This window comes from Leptodactylus fuscus, chromosome 4, assembly GCF_031893055.1.
Source record: "Leptodactylus fuscus isolate aLepFus1 chromosome 4, aLepFus1.hap2, whole genome shotgun sequence".
In the NCBI taxonomy this organism is placed as follows: domain Eukaryota; kingdom Metazoa; phylum Chordata; class Amphibia; order Anura; family Leptodactylidae; genus Leptodactylus; species Leptodactylus fuscus.
This window is the reverse complement of record NC_134268.1, coordinates 207,556,790-207,571,922: the sequence shown is the minus strand read 5'-3', so window position 1 is coordinate 207,571,922 and position 15,133 is coordinate 207,556,790. Positions and strand designations below refer to the sequence as shown.

Genomic DNA, 15,133 nt, shown 5'->3' with positions numbered 1-15,133 from the left:
GTGCCAAGTTGCATGGATAACAGTATAATTTATGGGGCACTGAGGATACACGATACATGGAGTTGTCCTCACAATCACCATGCTCTACATGCATGGCATAGCATAACAAAGGTTTAATGTATTCATTTATACAGATTGCAGTGTAATTTATCATAAGAGGAATATTTATATTCAGGTTTGCTGGCTTTTGCATTGGCGTAATTTATGCCAAATACCCAATTATAAGGGAGCCTTCACGCGGCGTAAGCGTGCCGCTCATTCTGAGCCGTACACGCGAGCGCTGCGGAACACTTCCCATTCACTTCAATGGGAGTGCACGTAACACCAGCTTTACGAGTGCTCCCATTGAAGTGAATGGGAAGTGTTCCGCAGCGTTCACGTGTACGGCTCAGAATGAGCGGCACGCTTACGCCGTGTGAAGGCTCCCTAAGAGTAATAAAAAAAATGTAGTGAAACTGTCACTCACTAATGAGGATATCTACAACTAGATTTTAGTGGAACCATTAAAATACTACACTGATAATCCTAAACTCAAACTTGGCCTCTAATAGGGATAACAATATCTGTAGCTGAATAGCCCTATTATAGAGTATAGCTGTTTGCACCAATTGTAGTGTTCAAACACTCGGGAGAAAGGACATGAGCTGAATTTGGAAGGCTCAATGCTCTTCTGTAGTTTAGAAAGATAAATAAACTACTCCATAGTCTGAACTCCCATAGACTGATGTGCAAAACATGGCACCAAAGTTGAAGGAACAGGAGCTGAGATATACAAAAAAGCTCAATGCTCCTACGTAGCTCAATTGTGATGCAGGAGCCTAATCTGTAAAAATACTTCTCCTTAACTAATGTGCCAATAAAAGCACTGAAAAAATGAACAAACTCTCAACCTAACCAACTAACGTGTATCAAAAGTCAGAACCATAATAGGTCTGACTAAATTATCAGAGGTGAATCTCTAAGTACAGGAAAAGAGTTTTTACTAGAGCAGCATAGTATCTCCCACTCCAATCTGCAGCACTGATGTATAGTATCCCCCACTTCCACCCGTGGCACTGATGCATAGTATCCCCTGCTCCCACCCGTGGCACTGATGTATAGTATCCCCCGCTCCCACCCGCAGCACTGATGTATAGTATCCTCCACTCCCACCCGTGGCACTGATGTATAGTATCCCCCGCTCCCACCCGCAGCACTGATGTATAGTATCCCCCGCTCCCACCCGCAGTACTGATGTATAGTATCCCCCGCTCCAATCTGCAGCACTGATGTATAGTATCCCCCCGCTCCCACCCGTGGCACTGATGTATAGTATTCCCCACTCCCACCCGCAGCACTGATGTATAGTATCCCCCCGCTCCCACCCGCAGCACTGATGTATAGTATCCCCCGCTCCAATCTGCAGCACTGATGTATAGTATCCCCCCGCTCCCACCCATGGCACTGATGTATAGTATCCCCCCGCTCCCACCCGCAGCACTGATGTATAGTATTCCCCACTCCCACCCGCAGCACTGATGTATAGTATCCCCCGCTCCAATCTGCAGCACTGATGTATAGTATCCCCCGCTCCCACTCGTGGCACTGATGTATAGTATCCCCCGCTCCCACCCGCAGCACTGATGTATAGTATCCCCTGCTCCCACCCGCAGCACTGATGTATAGTATCCCCCACTCCAATCTGCAGCACTGATGTATAGTATCCCCCGCTCCCACCCACAGCACTGATGTATAGTATCCCCTGCTCCCACCCGCAGCACTGATGTATAGTATTCCCCACTCCCACCCGCAGCACTGATGTATAGTATCCCCCGCTCCCACTCGCAGCACTGATGTATAGTATCCCCCGCTCCCACCCGCAGCACTGATGTATAGTATCCCCCGCTTCCACCCGCAGCACTGATGCATAGTATCCCCGGCTCCCAACCGCAGCACTGATGTATAGTATCCCCCGCTCCCACCCGCAGCACTGATGTATAGTATCCCCTGCTCCCACCCGCAGCACTGATGTATAGTATCCCCTGCTCCCACCCACAGCACTGATGTATAGTATCCCCTGCTCCCACCCGCAGCACTGATGTATAGTATCCCCCAGGGGTGAACCTGGGCTTTCTGCCGCCTGAAGCGGCGTCAGAAAGCCGCCCCCCCCCCCCCGGAGGAGGGGCGGAGCTGGGGGGGGGGGGTGATATTCGCAAGAAAGGGGCGGGGCCGAGCGGAAGGGGGCTGGGTCGATCAGAAAGGGGGCGGGGCGGAGCGAACGGTGTTCGCAGGCAGAGAGCAGGCAGGGAGAGAACCTGCTCTCTGCCTGAGTGTGAGGGGCGGCCGCTGGAGCAGCACTGCGTCCAGCAGGGCCGCCCCAATACACCGCTCGCTTCCCGTGTTGGGCTGCAGACACGGTGACGCTAAGCCAGTCCAGGACAACTTGTCCTGGACTGGCTTAGGTCAGCAAAAATGCCGCCCTCCCGAGGCCCTGGCATAGCGCCGCCTGAAGCGGTCACTTCACGTCGCCACATGGAAGGCGCGGCGCTGGTATCCCCCGCTCCCAACCGCAGCAGTGATGTATAGTATCTCCCGCTCCCACCCGCAGCACTGATGTATAGTATCTCCAGCTCCCACCCGCAGCACTGATGTATAGTATCTCCCGCTCACACCCGCAGCACTGATGTATAGTATCTCCAGCTCCCACCCGCAGCACTGATGTATAGTATCTCCCACTTCCACCCGCAGCACTGATGTATAGTATCTCCCACTACCACCCGCAGCACTGATCTATGGCCGTGAGTGTAATGAGGTCAGGCACCTATTTAACACACCCAAACTCCTCCCACTAAAAATTTAGAGACCAATCAGAGGAGAGGGCATATTAAGACAACGGCAGGTGAACACCAGTAATCTATTGGCCGAGTTGCACAGATCAGAAGCGCTGATACCTCATGGCTCACGTAAACAAAGTGCAAGGACCTTGTCATATTGTTCGTGGAACTGGCCTTTAAATGAATAAGTCTTCCATCTTCTGTTAGATTTTTCTGATCCCAGTAAAAAAAAAATTTAATCAGAGAATTATATCTTAAATCACCAAAAAATTCACAATTCCACCAGATGTCATAACAAAGTTTGGGAAACTCTTTAGCCAAAATGTGTATCTTACATTACAACCCTCGGTGTTACCTATGATAAAACCATTTATTTCTAGCTATACCGTTACCATATCTGGATATGCTGGACATGATAATGTTGGTTCAGTCTATGGGTATAACTATAGGGGTGCAACATTAGCCACAAGTGAGTAATAGTGAATGGGCCTAAGGGCAGTCTGCCACATATGGAAGCAGCAGTTATTTTTCGCAAATAATCCCAAAAAGTCAGACTACTGTGCAATTTATGTTACACCAAAATTCAGCAGGATTATACATGGCACATTGTGGATTGGGGCCTTGTTACTGTATTCACATTTTGGTCAACAAGGAAGGAGTCCATGTTTGTGATCATACAGACTGTAGTAAGACCATGGGACACTTTAATCAATGGAGAATTGAATAATTTTTGAGATAATAGCAGAGAAATGGGGGCTTCAGTGTATGAAGATAATCTGATCTCGTGTAAAGAATAGGTTTAGATAATCTGTGACTCCACATTCATCATACATATCATACTATTGTCCTAATTCCTGTAGATCTGACGTGTCCCTTCTGATTCTTCTCTACCTCGGTTCTTACCTGCAATGAATGATTGTTCGTGTAGTTCGGTTATACTCAGCAGTTCTGCGTCTTGTTGCTGGCAGCTTCTTCTGGCTTGGTACCAAGTGAGGGCTGAATCAGAGTTAATCTGATAGTTGTCGCCAGTAACAGGATCTGCTGTCCACAAGTCCTTAGATGTAGCTGAGAAGAAAAATGTCTTATATAAGAGATGATAAACCGAAAATGGTGAATTATATAAATCAGGTTATTTCTTTACTATTGGTGATCATACAATTACAATCTTCCAGTAATATTTCAGTTTCCACAATGCCTGTTAGAGGATTCACCATAGGTTGACACTTCCTGAGATCTGCAGCTCACCTGTTTGCTTTACTGTGCAGACTAGGACAGAATGAGCAAGGGCGGGAGATTTAATGACAGTGCTATTGAACAGCTTGAGACTTAGATAACATAGGATAGCTAAACTATACACAGATAAGTGTCTTCTGTGCCGTCCATACCACTCCTTTTTCTGTGGGGCAGGGTTCTGTACTTTATTAACAATAGATTTCTATCAAACCATCGGACTACAGCAGAGGAACATGGATTAGTCCCATTGTGTCTGAGTATAACCTGTGAGCTCTGCTTTGCTGTGGCATCCATATTGCTGGTATTTGGAATTTGTGGCAGAAGACTTCCTCTAATTCATCTGTGTGAACTTACCCTTATATTGCTGGTTATTATTAGTAAATGTAGCATGAGACAAGTAATGTTTTCTACTCCATATGAGTTTCTGTCCCTTATGTCTAAAATGTGTACATTATATTGTCAGTCCATCTATGTCAGGAACTAATGTGAGTGGTTACAATGTGTGAACAGTGCTGTGTACTAGCAGATCTGAGGAACCATAATGGACAGGTGAGACCTCTCACAGACTGGTCCCAGCACTAGTTTAATGGGTGGCATCTGGTCAATTCCTCATAATATTCACTTTTGTCCTAGATTTACTTCAACTCACTTTACAACCACTGGGAGGCCGTAAATAGCCACTTATCGCATAGACATCTTGTTGTGACAGAGTATCAGAAAATCAGGCTGAAAAGTTTATCATCTTGTGAAAAAATATTTGAACACATCCAGCCTAGAGGAAAGGTAAGGAAGGAGACATCTGTAATAGACAACGGTGTCAATGTAAATGACTATTACACTTACATGTACATGGACAAAATCCAAACAGCTCGTCGGTGTCATGATCTGAGGTTGTAGAGCACCAGAGGAATCCATCAGATCGTGCATAACTTGTACAGTCTACATAAACCTTGTTGTTGTACTTGAAAGGGAACTTGCAGGGCCGACCATTACTATTCCCCCTCAGAGTGTATATTTCTGTGGAAAAACAAATTACATCATTGTCCTCATGGTAGAATTAACAAGTAATGAATTATCATTAATTGTGATATATAGAAGGTATTACAGATTTATCTCAGCTAGATATTTGATGGAGATGGAGCTACTAGTAAAAAAAAAAGGGTGAAAAACTAAAATGAAAAGGTTTAAATTTGGCTGCAGTATGTGGGGTTAAAATAAGGGAGAGAAGCTGAGCTCTGTGATATATAGGGTTATATGATAGAGGAGAGAAGCTGAGCTCTGTGATATATAGGGTTATATGATAGAGGAGAGAAGCTGAGCTCTGTGATATATAGGGTTATATGATAGAGGGAGAGAAGCTGAGCTCTTTGATATATAGGGTTATATGATAGAGGAGAGAAGCTGAGCTCTGTGATATATATAGGGTTATATGATAGAGGGAGAGAAGCTGAGCTGTGTGATATATAGGGTTATATGATAGAGGAGAGAAGCTGAGCTCTGTGATATATAGGGTTATATGATAGAGGAGAGAAGCTGAGCTCTGCGATATATAGGTTATATGATAGAGGAGAGAAGCTGAGCTCTGTGATATATAGGGTGATATGATGGAGGAGAGAAGCCGAGCTCTGTGATATATAGGGTGATATGATGGAGGAGAGAAGCTGAGCTCTGTGATATATAGGGTTATATGATAGAGGAGAGAAGCTGAGCTCTGCGATATATAGGGTTTATACAGTATTATTAAGGCAGAGGAGCTGAGCTTTGTATATATAGAGTTATACAATATAAGGGAACTAATACAAGGACAGACTAGATTGGTCACATGGTCTTTGTCCATCTTCTTCTTACCTTCATAAGAATTACTACATAAATCCTCCTTTGTAGAATAGATTCTCCATTGGCTCCCGTCTCCTGTGCTATTGGAGATGATGATTTTCTTTCTATCTCTGCGGGTCATGTATAGATCACCATTGGTGACTCCAAACAAAGTCTCATTTTTACATTGCCATTTCTGGATGTCACTGTTGGCGTCACATGTATGCAGCCCCACTGCTGACCCTTCTGTTATAGACGCTACAGACAGGCAGTGTGATGTCCCTACATTTATAAGCTGCTCCTCAGAAATCCATTGAAATTTCTGCATAATAGAATTCTCATTACATTCAGCCATGACGAGGGAAGAATCCTCTGCTTGTAGACATCGCTTGTCAGGGTCATTGTAGATTAATAATGTTTTGGTGCCTGAAAAGAGAGATGAATTTATTTTATTTTTTTTGCACATCTGACAGCTGTAGGCACAACAGGAGGTACATTGCAGGTGGTGTTAGTTATTACATGTCTGTAATCCATATAAACCAGTATAAAGTATTGTAACACCCTCCAGAAGTTCCAGTGACTATTACATCTCCTACTGCTCTCAGTGCACTCATACCTCCCAACCAATCCCGATTTCCGTGGGACACTCATGATTTCGGTGATGTGTCCTGCGGTTCCGGTTGGAGGAGGTATGTCCCGATTTCAACTCAGATCGGCGTCCTCCAGACGCCGATCTGAGTTGTATACAGACGCGGCTAAAGCAAGGAGCTGTCACAGCTCGGCTCCTTGCTTGGCCGCTGCACTCCAGCTAGAGACAGTATAGACGCAATGTGATGACGTCACATCGCGTCTACAACTGTGTGCGAGACTACGGAAAGAGAGAGAGGCACAGAGAGAGCGTCGGGGGAGCGAGGAGGAGGTAAGTGTAATGTGTGTACACTGAGCTGGAACATGAAAGGGGGCAGATGAAGGAGGGGACGGCATGACACTGGGGGCAGAGATGGAGGGACATGAATCTGGGGGCAGAGATGGAGAGGACATGAATCTGGGGAAGAGATGGGGGACATGAATCTGGGCAGAGATGGAGGGGACATGAATCTGGGGGCAGAGATGGAGGACATCAATCTGGGGGCAGAGATGGGGGACATGAATTTGGGGCAGAGATGGGGGACATGAATCTGTGGCAGAGATGGAGGGGACATGATTCTGGGGGCAGAGATGGGAGACATGAATCTGGGGGCAGAGATGAGGGGACATGAATCTGGGGGCAGAGATGGAGGGACATGAATTTGGGGGCAGAGATGGAGGGGACATGATTCTGGGGCAGAGTTGGAGGGGACATGAATCTGGGGGCAGAGATGAGGGGACATGAATCTGGGGGCAGAGATGAGGGGACATGAATCTGGGGCAGAGATGGGGGACATGAATCTGGGGGCAGAGATGGGGGACATGAATCTGGGGGCAGAGATGGGGAACATGAATCTGGGGCAGAGATGGAGGGGACATGATTCTGGGGGAAGAGATGGAGTGACATGAATCTGGGGGCAGAGATGGAGAGGACATGAATCTGGGGGCAGACATGGAGGGGACATGAATCTGGGGGCAGAGATGGAGGACATGAATCTGGGGGCAGAGGCGGAGGACATGAATCTGGGGGAAGAGATGGGGGACATGAATCTGGGGCAGAGATGGAGGGGACATGATTCTGGGGCAGAGATGGGGACATGAATCTGGGGGCAGAGATGGAGGGACATGAATCTGAGGGAAGAGATGGAGGGGACATGATTCTGGGGGCAGATATGAGGGGACATGAATCTGGGAGCAGAGATGAGGGGACATGAATCTGGGGGCAGAGATGAGGGGACATGAAACTGGGGCAGAGATGTGGGGACATGAATCTGGGGCAGAGATGGGGGGGCATGATTCTGGGGGCAGAGATGGGGGGACATTATTCTGGGGGCAGAAATGGGGGGACATGAATCTGGGGGCAGAGATGGGGGACATGAATCTGGGGGCAGAGATGAGGGGACATGAAACTGGGGCAGAGATGTGGGGACATGAATCTGGGGGCAGAGATGGGGGCATGATTCTGGGGGCAAAGATGGGGGGGACATGATTCTGGGGGCAGAGATGGGGGGACATGAATCTGGGGGCAGAGATGGGGGGACATGAATCTGGGGACAGAGATGGAGGGACATGAAACTGGGGGCAGAGATGGAGGGGGGACATGAAACTGGGGGCAGATGAAGGGTGTATAAGAAACTGGGGGAGAGATAGAGGGGGGCATATAATTTACTTGGTGACTGTAGGATGATTATACTGTGTGGGAGCACGTGAAAAATTAATGAGAATGGGCGGAGTCAACATAAAAGTGGGAGGGGCCAAATTTGCCACGGCGCACTTTCAAAAGTTGGGAGGTATGTGCACTGGACATATCTATAGGTGTATGTAGGTGTCCGGCATTACTGTAAGGAGTGATAGATTATTATTTACTGTTACATAAACTCCATAACCTATTATATCACCACCAGTCTGTAAGATATGGGAGGTCAAGAACATATGAAGTGATGATATCTCTACTTACATTCTGTAGTCCTATAAATAAGAGGATATTACAGTCATACTCTGGCATTGTTTAAGCCATAAAAATAGATACATAATATACTATTGCTGTTTTTGTCACTCATGTCTAGCACGTGTATCCATACCTCACAACTGTACCCATCACTAGTACCTATGATGTTTTATTATTCACTGTTTCCTTCTAGTGGATACAAATCAATCCTATTATGTGATGGACACACAGGCGCTCGGCTTGTTACACTTATTAGAGCTCTTTCCTGTGACGAGTCCTGCACCTGTATGTCCATCACATGACCAGTAAACTATTAAGGTCCCTACTAAATGGAAGCAAGCAGAGATTTCTAAACCCTGAGGAACTTATACAAAAGAACTTATACAGAAAGGATGATAGAAAAATGTGTAATATCACATGGCTATAAAAATGGCCTAGTTGAGCCGTGTACCCATACCCCAACCTACCTTCCCATAGATCCCAAATAAGGACACTGACACCAGAGGTTGGAAGAATAGGCCACAGTGGCATTTTATTAACATAACACCATAAATGAACCTTTAAATTACCATATTCATAAACATAGCATAAATGACATTAAACCCACTTACCATCAAATGCATAAATTTACATATCAATTATAACTCCCCATTTACCTAACCATCCAATCCCAGCAATATAAATCCAGGAATTGTATCCCCTCCAAGAAGGAGGGGCCTCTGAAGGCACCAACCCCCAAGACACCACCACCACCTCCGAATCTTACCCCCAGCCGTGATTCACCTAGCCCAGGTGTACCAACATCGGAGGAAATTGCGTCCTGGATCCCCCTGACCACAGGAATTGTTATCCTTCATGGTTTTCCACCATCATGCATACTACCAAGAGGGTGGAGATGACCCCTTAGTCCTCCACCCCCGTTGTGCCTCCAAAGACCCCTCCTGTGCCCACCACGGTGAGCGCGAGTGACCACCTTACTTGCGCTCATCTCCCCAAACCCGCACAGTTGATGCCCTCTCAAATCCCCAGCAACCAGATATCCATCCCGATGGCATTGAGGTGAACACCATTACGCCGGAACAAGTCAGCCAACACTTTCTGCAGTTTGCTATGCCACACAACCAAGCCACCATGCCACGCCACAAAACGGCTGACCACCCTGTTAATCTTAATCCTCGCCTGGTCGATGCCAGACACTGAACGAGCATGTCTCCAACACATACGGGCCACAATGTCCGACCACACTATGAGCAGCCCAGGGAAGGATGACCATAGTCACAGCAAGTCCAAATTAAAATCCCGCAACACTTCCCTGGACACCCGCAAACCCAAATCATTTCCCCCGCATGGATCACCAAAACGTCAGGGGGCCTATCCATATCCACGTAATATTGCACCTCGGACAATAACCTGGACCACAGCATGCCTCTCACTCCCAACCACTTAACCTGCACCAAGGAATGGTCGTACCCCAACTGGCATCCAGATGGTCGGACATGCGCACGAACACCACCCCAGTGGACATAAGAGTGGCCGACGACCCACACCAAACACGGAGCCGCAACTGCAAAAAGAGACAAACAAGAAAAAACACACCATAACACCAGAAATCAAGCTCTGAAAAGACAAAACACAGGCCCCCGCCCCACCCTGTTCACAACCCATCATACCAAGTGGGCCTCACATACAATCGAAAACGGTCGGACTCCCACCTGCCAATCTGTTTAATGACCTCGGGCGGCATGCCCCACCTATCCGCCTCTGTAGCAGCGCCAATGCGGAAAGAATGTGAGCTGTATTTACCAGGAAAGAGGCCCAACCCCTGCAAGCCGTGGCGCAGCACCTGAATGAATTGGAAACACGACAGGCACGAAGAATCCTCGTGCACCAACAACACAGCGCCTATCTGCGGACGCCGCTCCAAAAAAAATTCAAAACAAGCCACCAGACACGTGGAGGACCCCGGGAAGGGGCACAACCGCACCACCACACCCCTGCCCTCCTGATCAGTTTTCGACTGGCGCACCTGACACACCAACTCCCCCTCAGATACACCACAATCACAGAGCAACAAACTGCCCAGGCAGACCCTGCTAGGGGACACGAGCTCATACACCCTAAAAGCCCAAAAAAATGCTAAAGAAAAAGCCAAACTAAACAACCCCACCTCATATGTAGAAGAACACACACCACCCAGAACCCCCAGAAGATCCACCAGAATAGTAAAAAACAATGGCCTACGAGAGTCCCGGGCACCCGAACCCCACAAAATGAGCATTAAGCTCCAAACCCCGCAACACCAGCTCACGCAACGACCGCACTACCGGCAGAGAGTTAGCAGACTGTGAGTTAATGGCCTGTACTACCCCCAAGTTATCACATTGAAAATGAACTCGGCGGTCCCGAAGCCGATCCCCCCAGACCACCGCGGCCACTACGATAGGGAACAGCTCCAGGAGTGCCAGATTCCTCACAAGACCTTCCCGGCACCAGGCATCTGGCCACTCCCCAAAACACCACTGACCCTGAAAAAAACGCCCCAAAACCAAATGCGCCCGCTGCATCCTTAAATAACTCCAAATCAGCATTAGACACCGGCGCCACCAACAACACAGAACGCCAATTGTAACGAGCCAAAAACTCCCCCCAAACAACCAAATCCTCAGCCCGCAAACGCACAAAATGAAAAGGCTGCTGCACACCCGCCGTGGCCGCAGCCAGGTGCTGGAAAAAAACACACCCCATGGGCATTCTACAAGCAAAGTTAAGACGCCCCAGCAAGGATTGCAATTCACGCAAGCGCAACTTCCGCTGGCGCGACGCCGTGTCCTCCATAACCCGCAGCTCCTCCAACTTATCCTCCGGTAGACGGCACTCCATCCTGACAGTATCAATAACTATGCCCAAGAATTTGACCTCAGTAGCAGAGCCCTCCGTCTTCTCCAGAGCCAAGGGGATGCCAAGCCAATGGCACATCCGTTTCATGCTCCGCAGCAACAAGGAGCACACCCACGTGCCTGGGGGGCCAATCAACAGGAAGTCATCCAGGTAGTGCAGAACAGAGTCCACCTGCGCGTGCTGCCGCACTACCCTCTCCAAAAAGGTGCTGAACTCCTCAAAATAGGCACAGGAGATCGAGCACCCCATTGGAAGACACAAGTCCACATAATAATTTTCCTGCCATTTGCACCCCAGTAAGTGAAAGTTCTCTGGATGCACCAGTAGAAGCCGGAAGGCTGCCTCTATGTCGTCTTAGCCAGCAACGCCCCAGAACCATATCTCCACACCCAACCCAACGCCGCATTGAACGAAGCATAAGAAACCGCACACAAAGCTGGATCAATACCGTCATTGACCTAATCCCCATGCGGATGCGACAGGTGGTGAATGAGGCGGAACTTGTTAGGCCCCTCGCTTGGGCACAACCCCCAAAGGAGATACCCGCAGACCTTCCAAGGGGGGGGGGGCAGGGGGCGAGCAAAAGGCCCCGCCATGTGACCCAGTCCCACCTCTTTTTTTTAATTTTTTTAATGTAGATTGTGAGCCCCACATAGAGCTCACAATGTACATTTTTCCCTATCAGTATGTCTTTTTTTGGAATATGGGATGGCAATCCATGGGGAGAACATACAAACTCCTTGCAGATGTTTTTTTGCCATTGGCGGGATTTGAACACCAGAACTCCAGCGCTGCAGTGCTCACGCCTGGCCCGGTGCCCAGCGGCAGACACCAGGGGACAAGACAAAAGCGGCTCCAGCCGACTGCCGGACCACCGCTCTCGACTGGCCCACCCCCCACTTGGAGCATCAGCGGGGGAAGTGGCCACAGCACAGGAACCAGCAGGCCGATGCCGGTGGGAGGGGGACACGTGACGGGATACCCCCGGAACTGCCCGTCCAGGATGCGGGACTGGATTCCTCCCAGAGGCACCCCTAGCCGACGAGGCGTGCCGACCAGGGACCACCTCAAGAGGGTCGATTGTGGGGCTCTGTCTGCAGTGCCTGGACGGCGGGGAGAGCTCCGGGCTGAGCCTCTCAGGTGGCTGCGCTTGTCTCCTGCGCAACCGGACACCCTTTCGAACACAGGAGCCACATCTTGAGAAAGGGACCCCAGGCACTCCTGCAGCCACTCCTGCAGAGCGGCCTGGCGAATATGGTCCAGAAAGGCCTCAATTTCAGCTGACATGGTGAGAGCACAACTTTACTCTTCAATCTCCTGTAGCCTAATGTCTAGACTCACTAGCCAGATGTTTACCAAATATGCTGTGTGTCCCCACCCACTGGCCCCTAGTTGAACCCCCTCTGCACTTTCTATGACCTAACTGCTCCTTCTCCATTTTAAGTCATGAGCCCTTACTCCACTACCCCTTCGGGTTAGCTATGTGGGGGACTATCTTTATGCAAAGAGTAACTTTTATTTGCTAAAACGAAAATATCCCTTTAAGGAAGTGTCTAAACTGGTCAGTTAATGCCTTGAAGAAGTTACTTTTTTTTATGGCTTCTAAAAACATCCTATTAAAAAACGCAGAAAAACCTATTACATAGTGGTCACCACTTCCTATGTGCCCGACCTTAACACTGCATTGTGTCAGGTCTATTGGGTAATATTAGGTATGAAAGTCTCTTCCTCTAGTTGTGTCCTGCACCAGGTGGGAAAGGTAATGTGTAGTGTTTGATAAAAACCTGTTTACTTCATTAGATTGTCTCAGGATAGACATTGGACATTTCCTAGAGATACTGTATGTCACCAATGTCCCAATAATGGGGTCTTACTGCTGTGAACTACTCCGAATACTAGAGCGAAGTAGCTCTGCAAGGGGGTGGGGGGGGAATCCACCAAACAGCAGTCGGTCACCTACCTATCAGGTGGTGGGAAACGCTAGTGACCTACACCCCCAATCAACCCCATAATGATCATATGCATCATATATATAGGCTGCCTATATGTCCAGACATAGCTATAACCCGCACCCTAGGACATGTAAGTACAGTGTAACTTACCCAGCAGACCAGGCGGCCACATAAGGTATAGAAGTGTGAGTAATATGGAGGCAGTCATTGTATATATCGCATTGTTCTGTCCAAGTCCCCAAGCAAGTCCTGTTACAGTTCCCAGTAGGAAGATTGTGACATCCAGAAATGTGATCTGTATATAATAAAGGACTATATGGTCACATGAGCACAGATAATCTACAGTAACTTCCCTTCACTATTATTGCATGATATCATGAGAAAGCCACAATCCTGCCAGTATAGGATACACCTATTACTCACCACTTGATTTTTTAGGAATTATTTCATAATTTGATGATGGGGTCAATTTTAAAACTAAATTCATGGCAACAAAATCGTCACAATTCTCTGACTTTACATATTTGTACCTACAGTGTTATTTATGAAGCTACGATCAGCAGAATCAAAGGGCTGCAGATATCCCTGACTTCAAATCAATCTAGACATTTCATATGGGCCTACATGAGGTGGTCTCCACTGATCAGATGTTTAGGATATTTAGTCCCTTTTACACCCACCCATTAACTATTAATGTCTGGGCGCTCAGGATATATCTTTGTAAGGATGTAATAGTATCTTCTTGCAGACTTAGCAGCTGCAGGAGCGGGGAGCCGGCTGTCAGCAAAGAAAACTATACACACATGGAAAAAATTGTTGGTCCCCCTCATTTAATGAAAGAGAAACCCCACAATGGTCACAGAAATAACTTGAATCTGACAAAAGTAATAATAATTAAAAAGTCTATGAAATTCAACGAATGAAAGTCAGACTTTCCCAGTAGCTCCTGGAAACCCTGGGAAAGAGACACAAGAGACAGCGAGCCCTGGTCTGAAACCCCCCCACTGTCCCCTCCTGCTTGCCGATCCTATTATAGGTAATAGGCGACAACTGGACGACAAAACCCTTCCTAAATACGTGACACACAAAACACGGACAAGACAAACAACAACAAGGGAGGTCAGCTAGCCAGGGGTCAGTAACAGTCGAGCGATGCAGTGTCAAAATCGATATCCAAAAAAATAGTCAATAGGGAAAGCCAGAGGTCAAGAGTCAGAATACAAGAATAAACAATAAGAGAAAAGCCAGCACGCACAAGGCAATAGCAAGCACCAGTGTGAATGTGAGTCAAGAATAAATAGGGAGGAAGAACCTGCCCTGGAGTTGATAGGTGGACAGGCTGTCAATCACAAGGCAAGGCTAAACTTACAGTCCTATGAAAAAGTTTGGGCACCCCTATTAATCTTAATCATTTTTAGTTCTAAATATTTTGGTGTTTGCAGCAGCCATTTCAGTTTGATATATCTAATAACTGATGGACACAGTAATATTTCAGGATTGAAATGAGGTTTATTGTACTAACAGAAAATGTGCAATATGCATTAAACCAAAATTTGACCGGTGCAAAAGTATGGGCACCTCAACAGAAAAGTGACATTAATATTTAGTAGATCCTCCTTTTGCAAAGATAACAGCCTCTAGTCGCTTCCTGTAGCTTTTAATCAGTTCCTGGATCCTGGATAAAGGTATTTTGGACAAACAATTCAAGTTCAGTTAAGTTAGATGGTCGCCGAGCATGGACAGCCCGCTTCAAATCATCCCACAGATGTTCAATGATATTCAGGTCTGGGGACTGGGATGGCCATTCCAGAACATTGTAATTGTTCCTCTGCATGAATGCCTGAGTT

The 15,133-nt window shown here is 47.5% G+C and overlaps 1 protein-coding gene across 1 annotated transcript in view; it reads right to left on the bottom strand.

The window, feature by feature from the left end:
* LOC142200943 (macrophage mannose receptor 1-like) overlaps positions 1-13,494 on the bottom strand; it is a 102,360-nt gene extending 88,866 nt beyond the window's left edge. The window contains 4 exon segments of the mRNA XM_075271689.1: positions 3,717-3,878; positions 4,890-5,063; positions 5,895-6,287; positions 13,437-13,494. Coding sequence (XP_075127790.1) covers positions 3,717-3,878; positions 4,890-5,063; positions 5,895-6,287; positions 13,437-13,494 — 787 coding nt within the window.
* Positions 13,495-15,133: the final 1,639 nt, after the last annotated feature.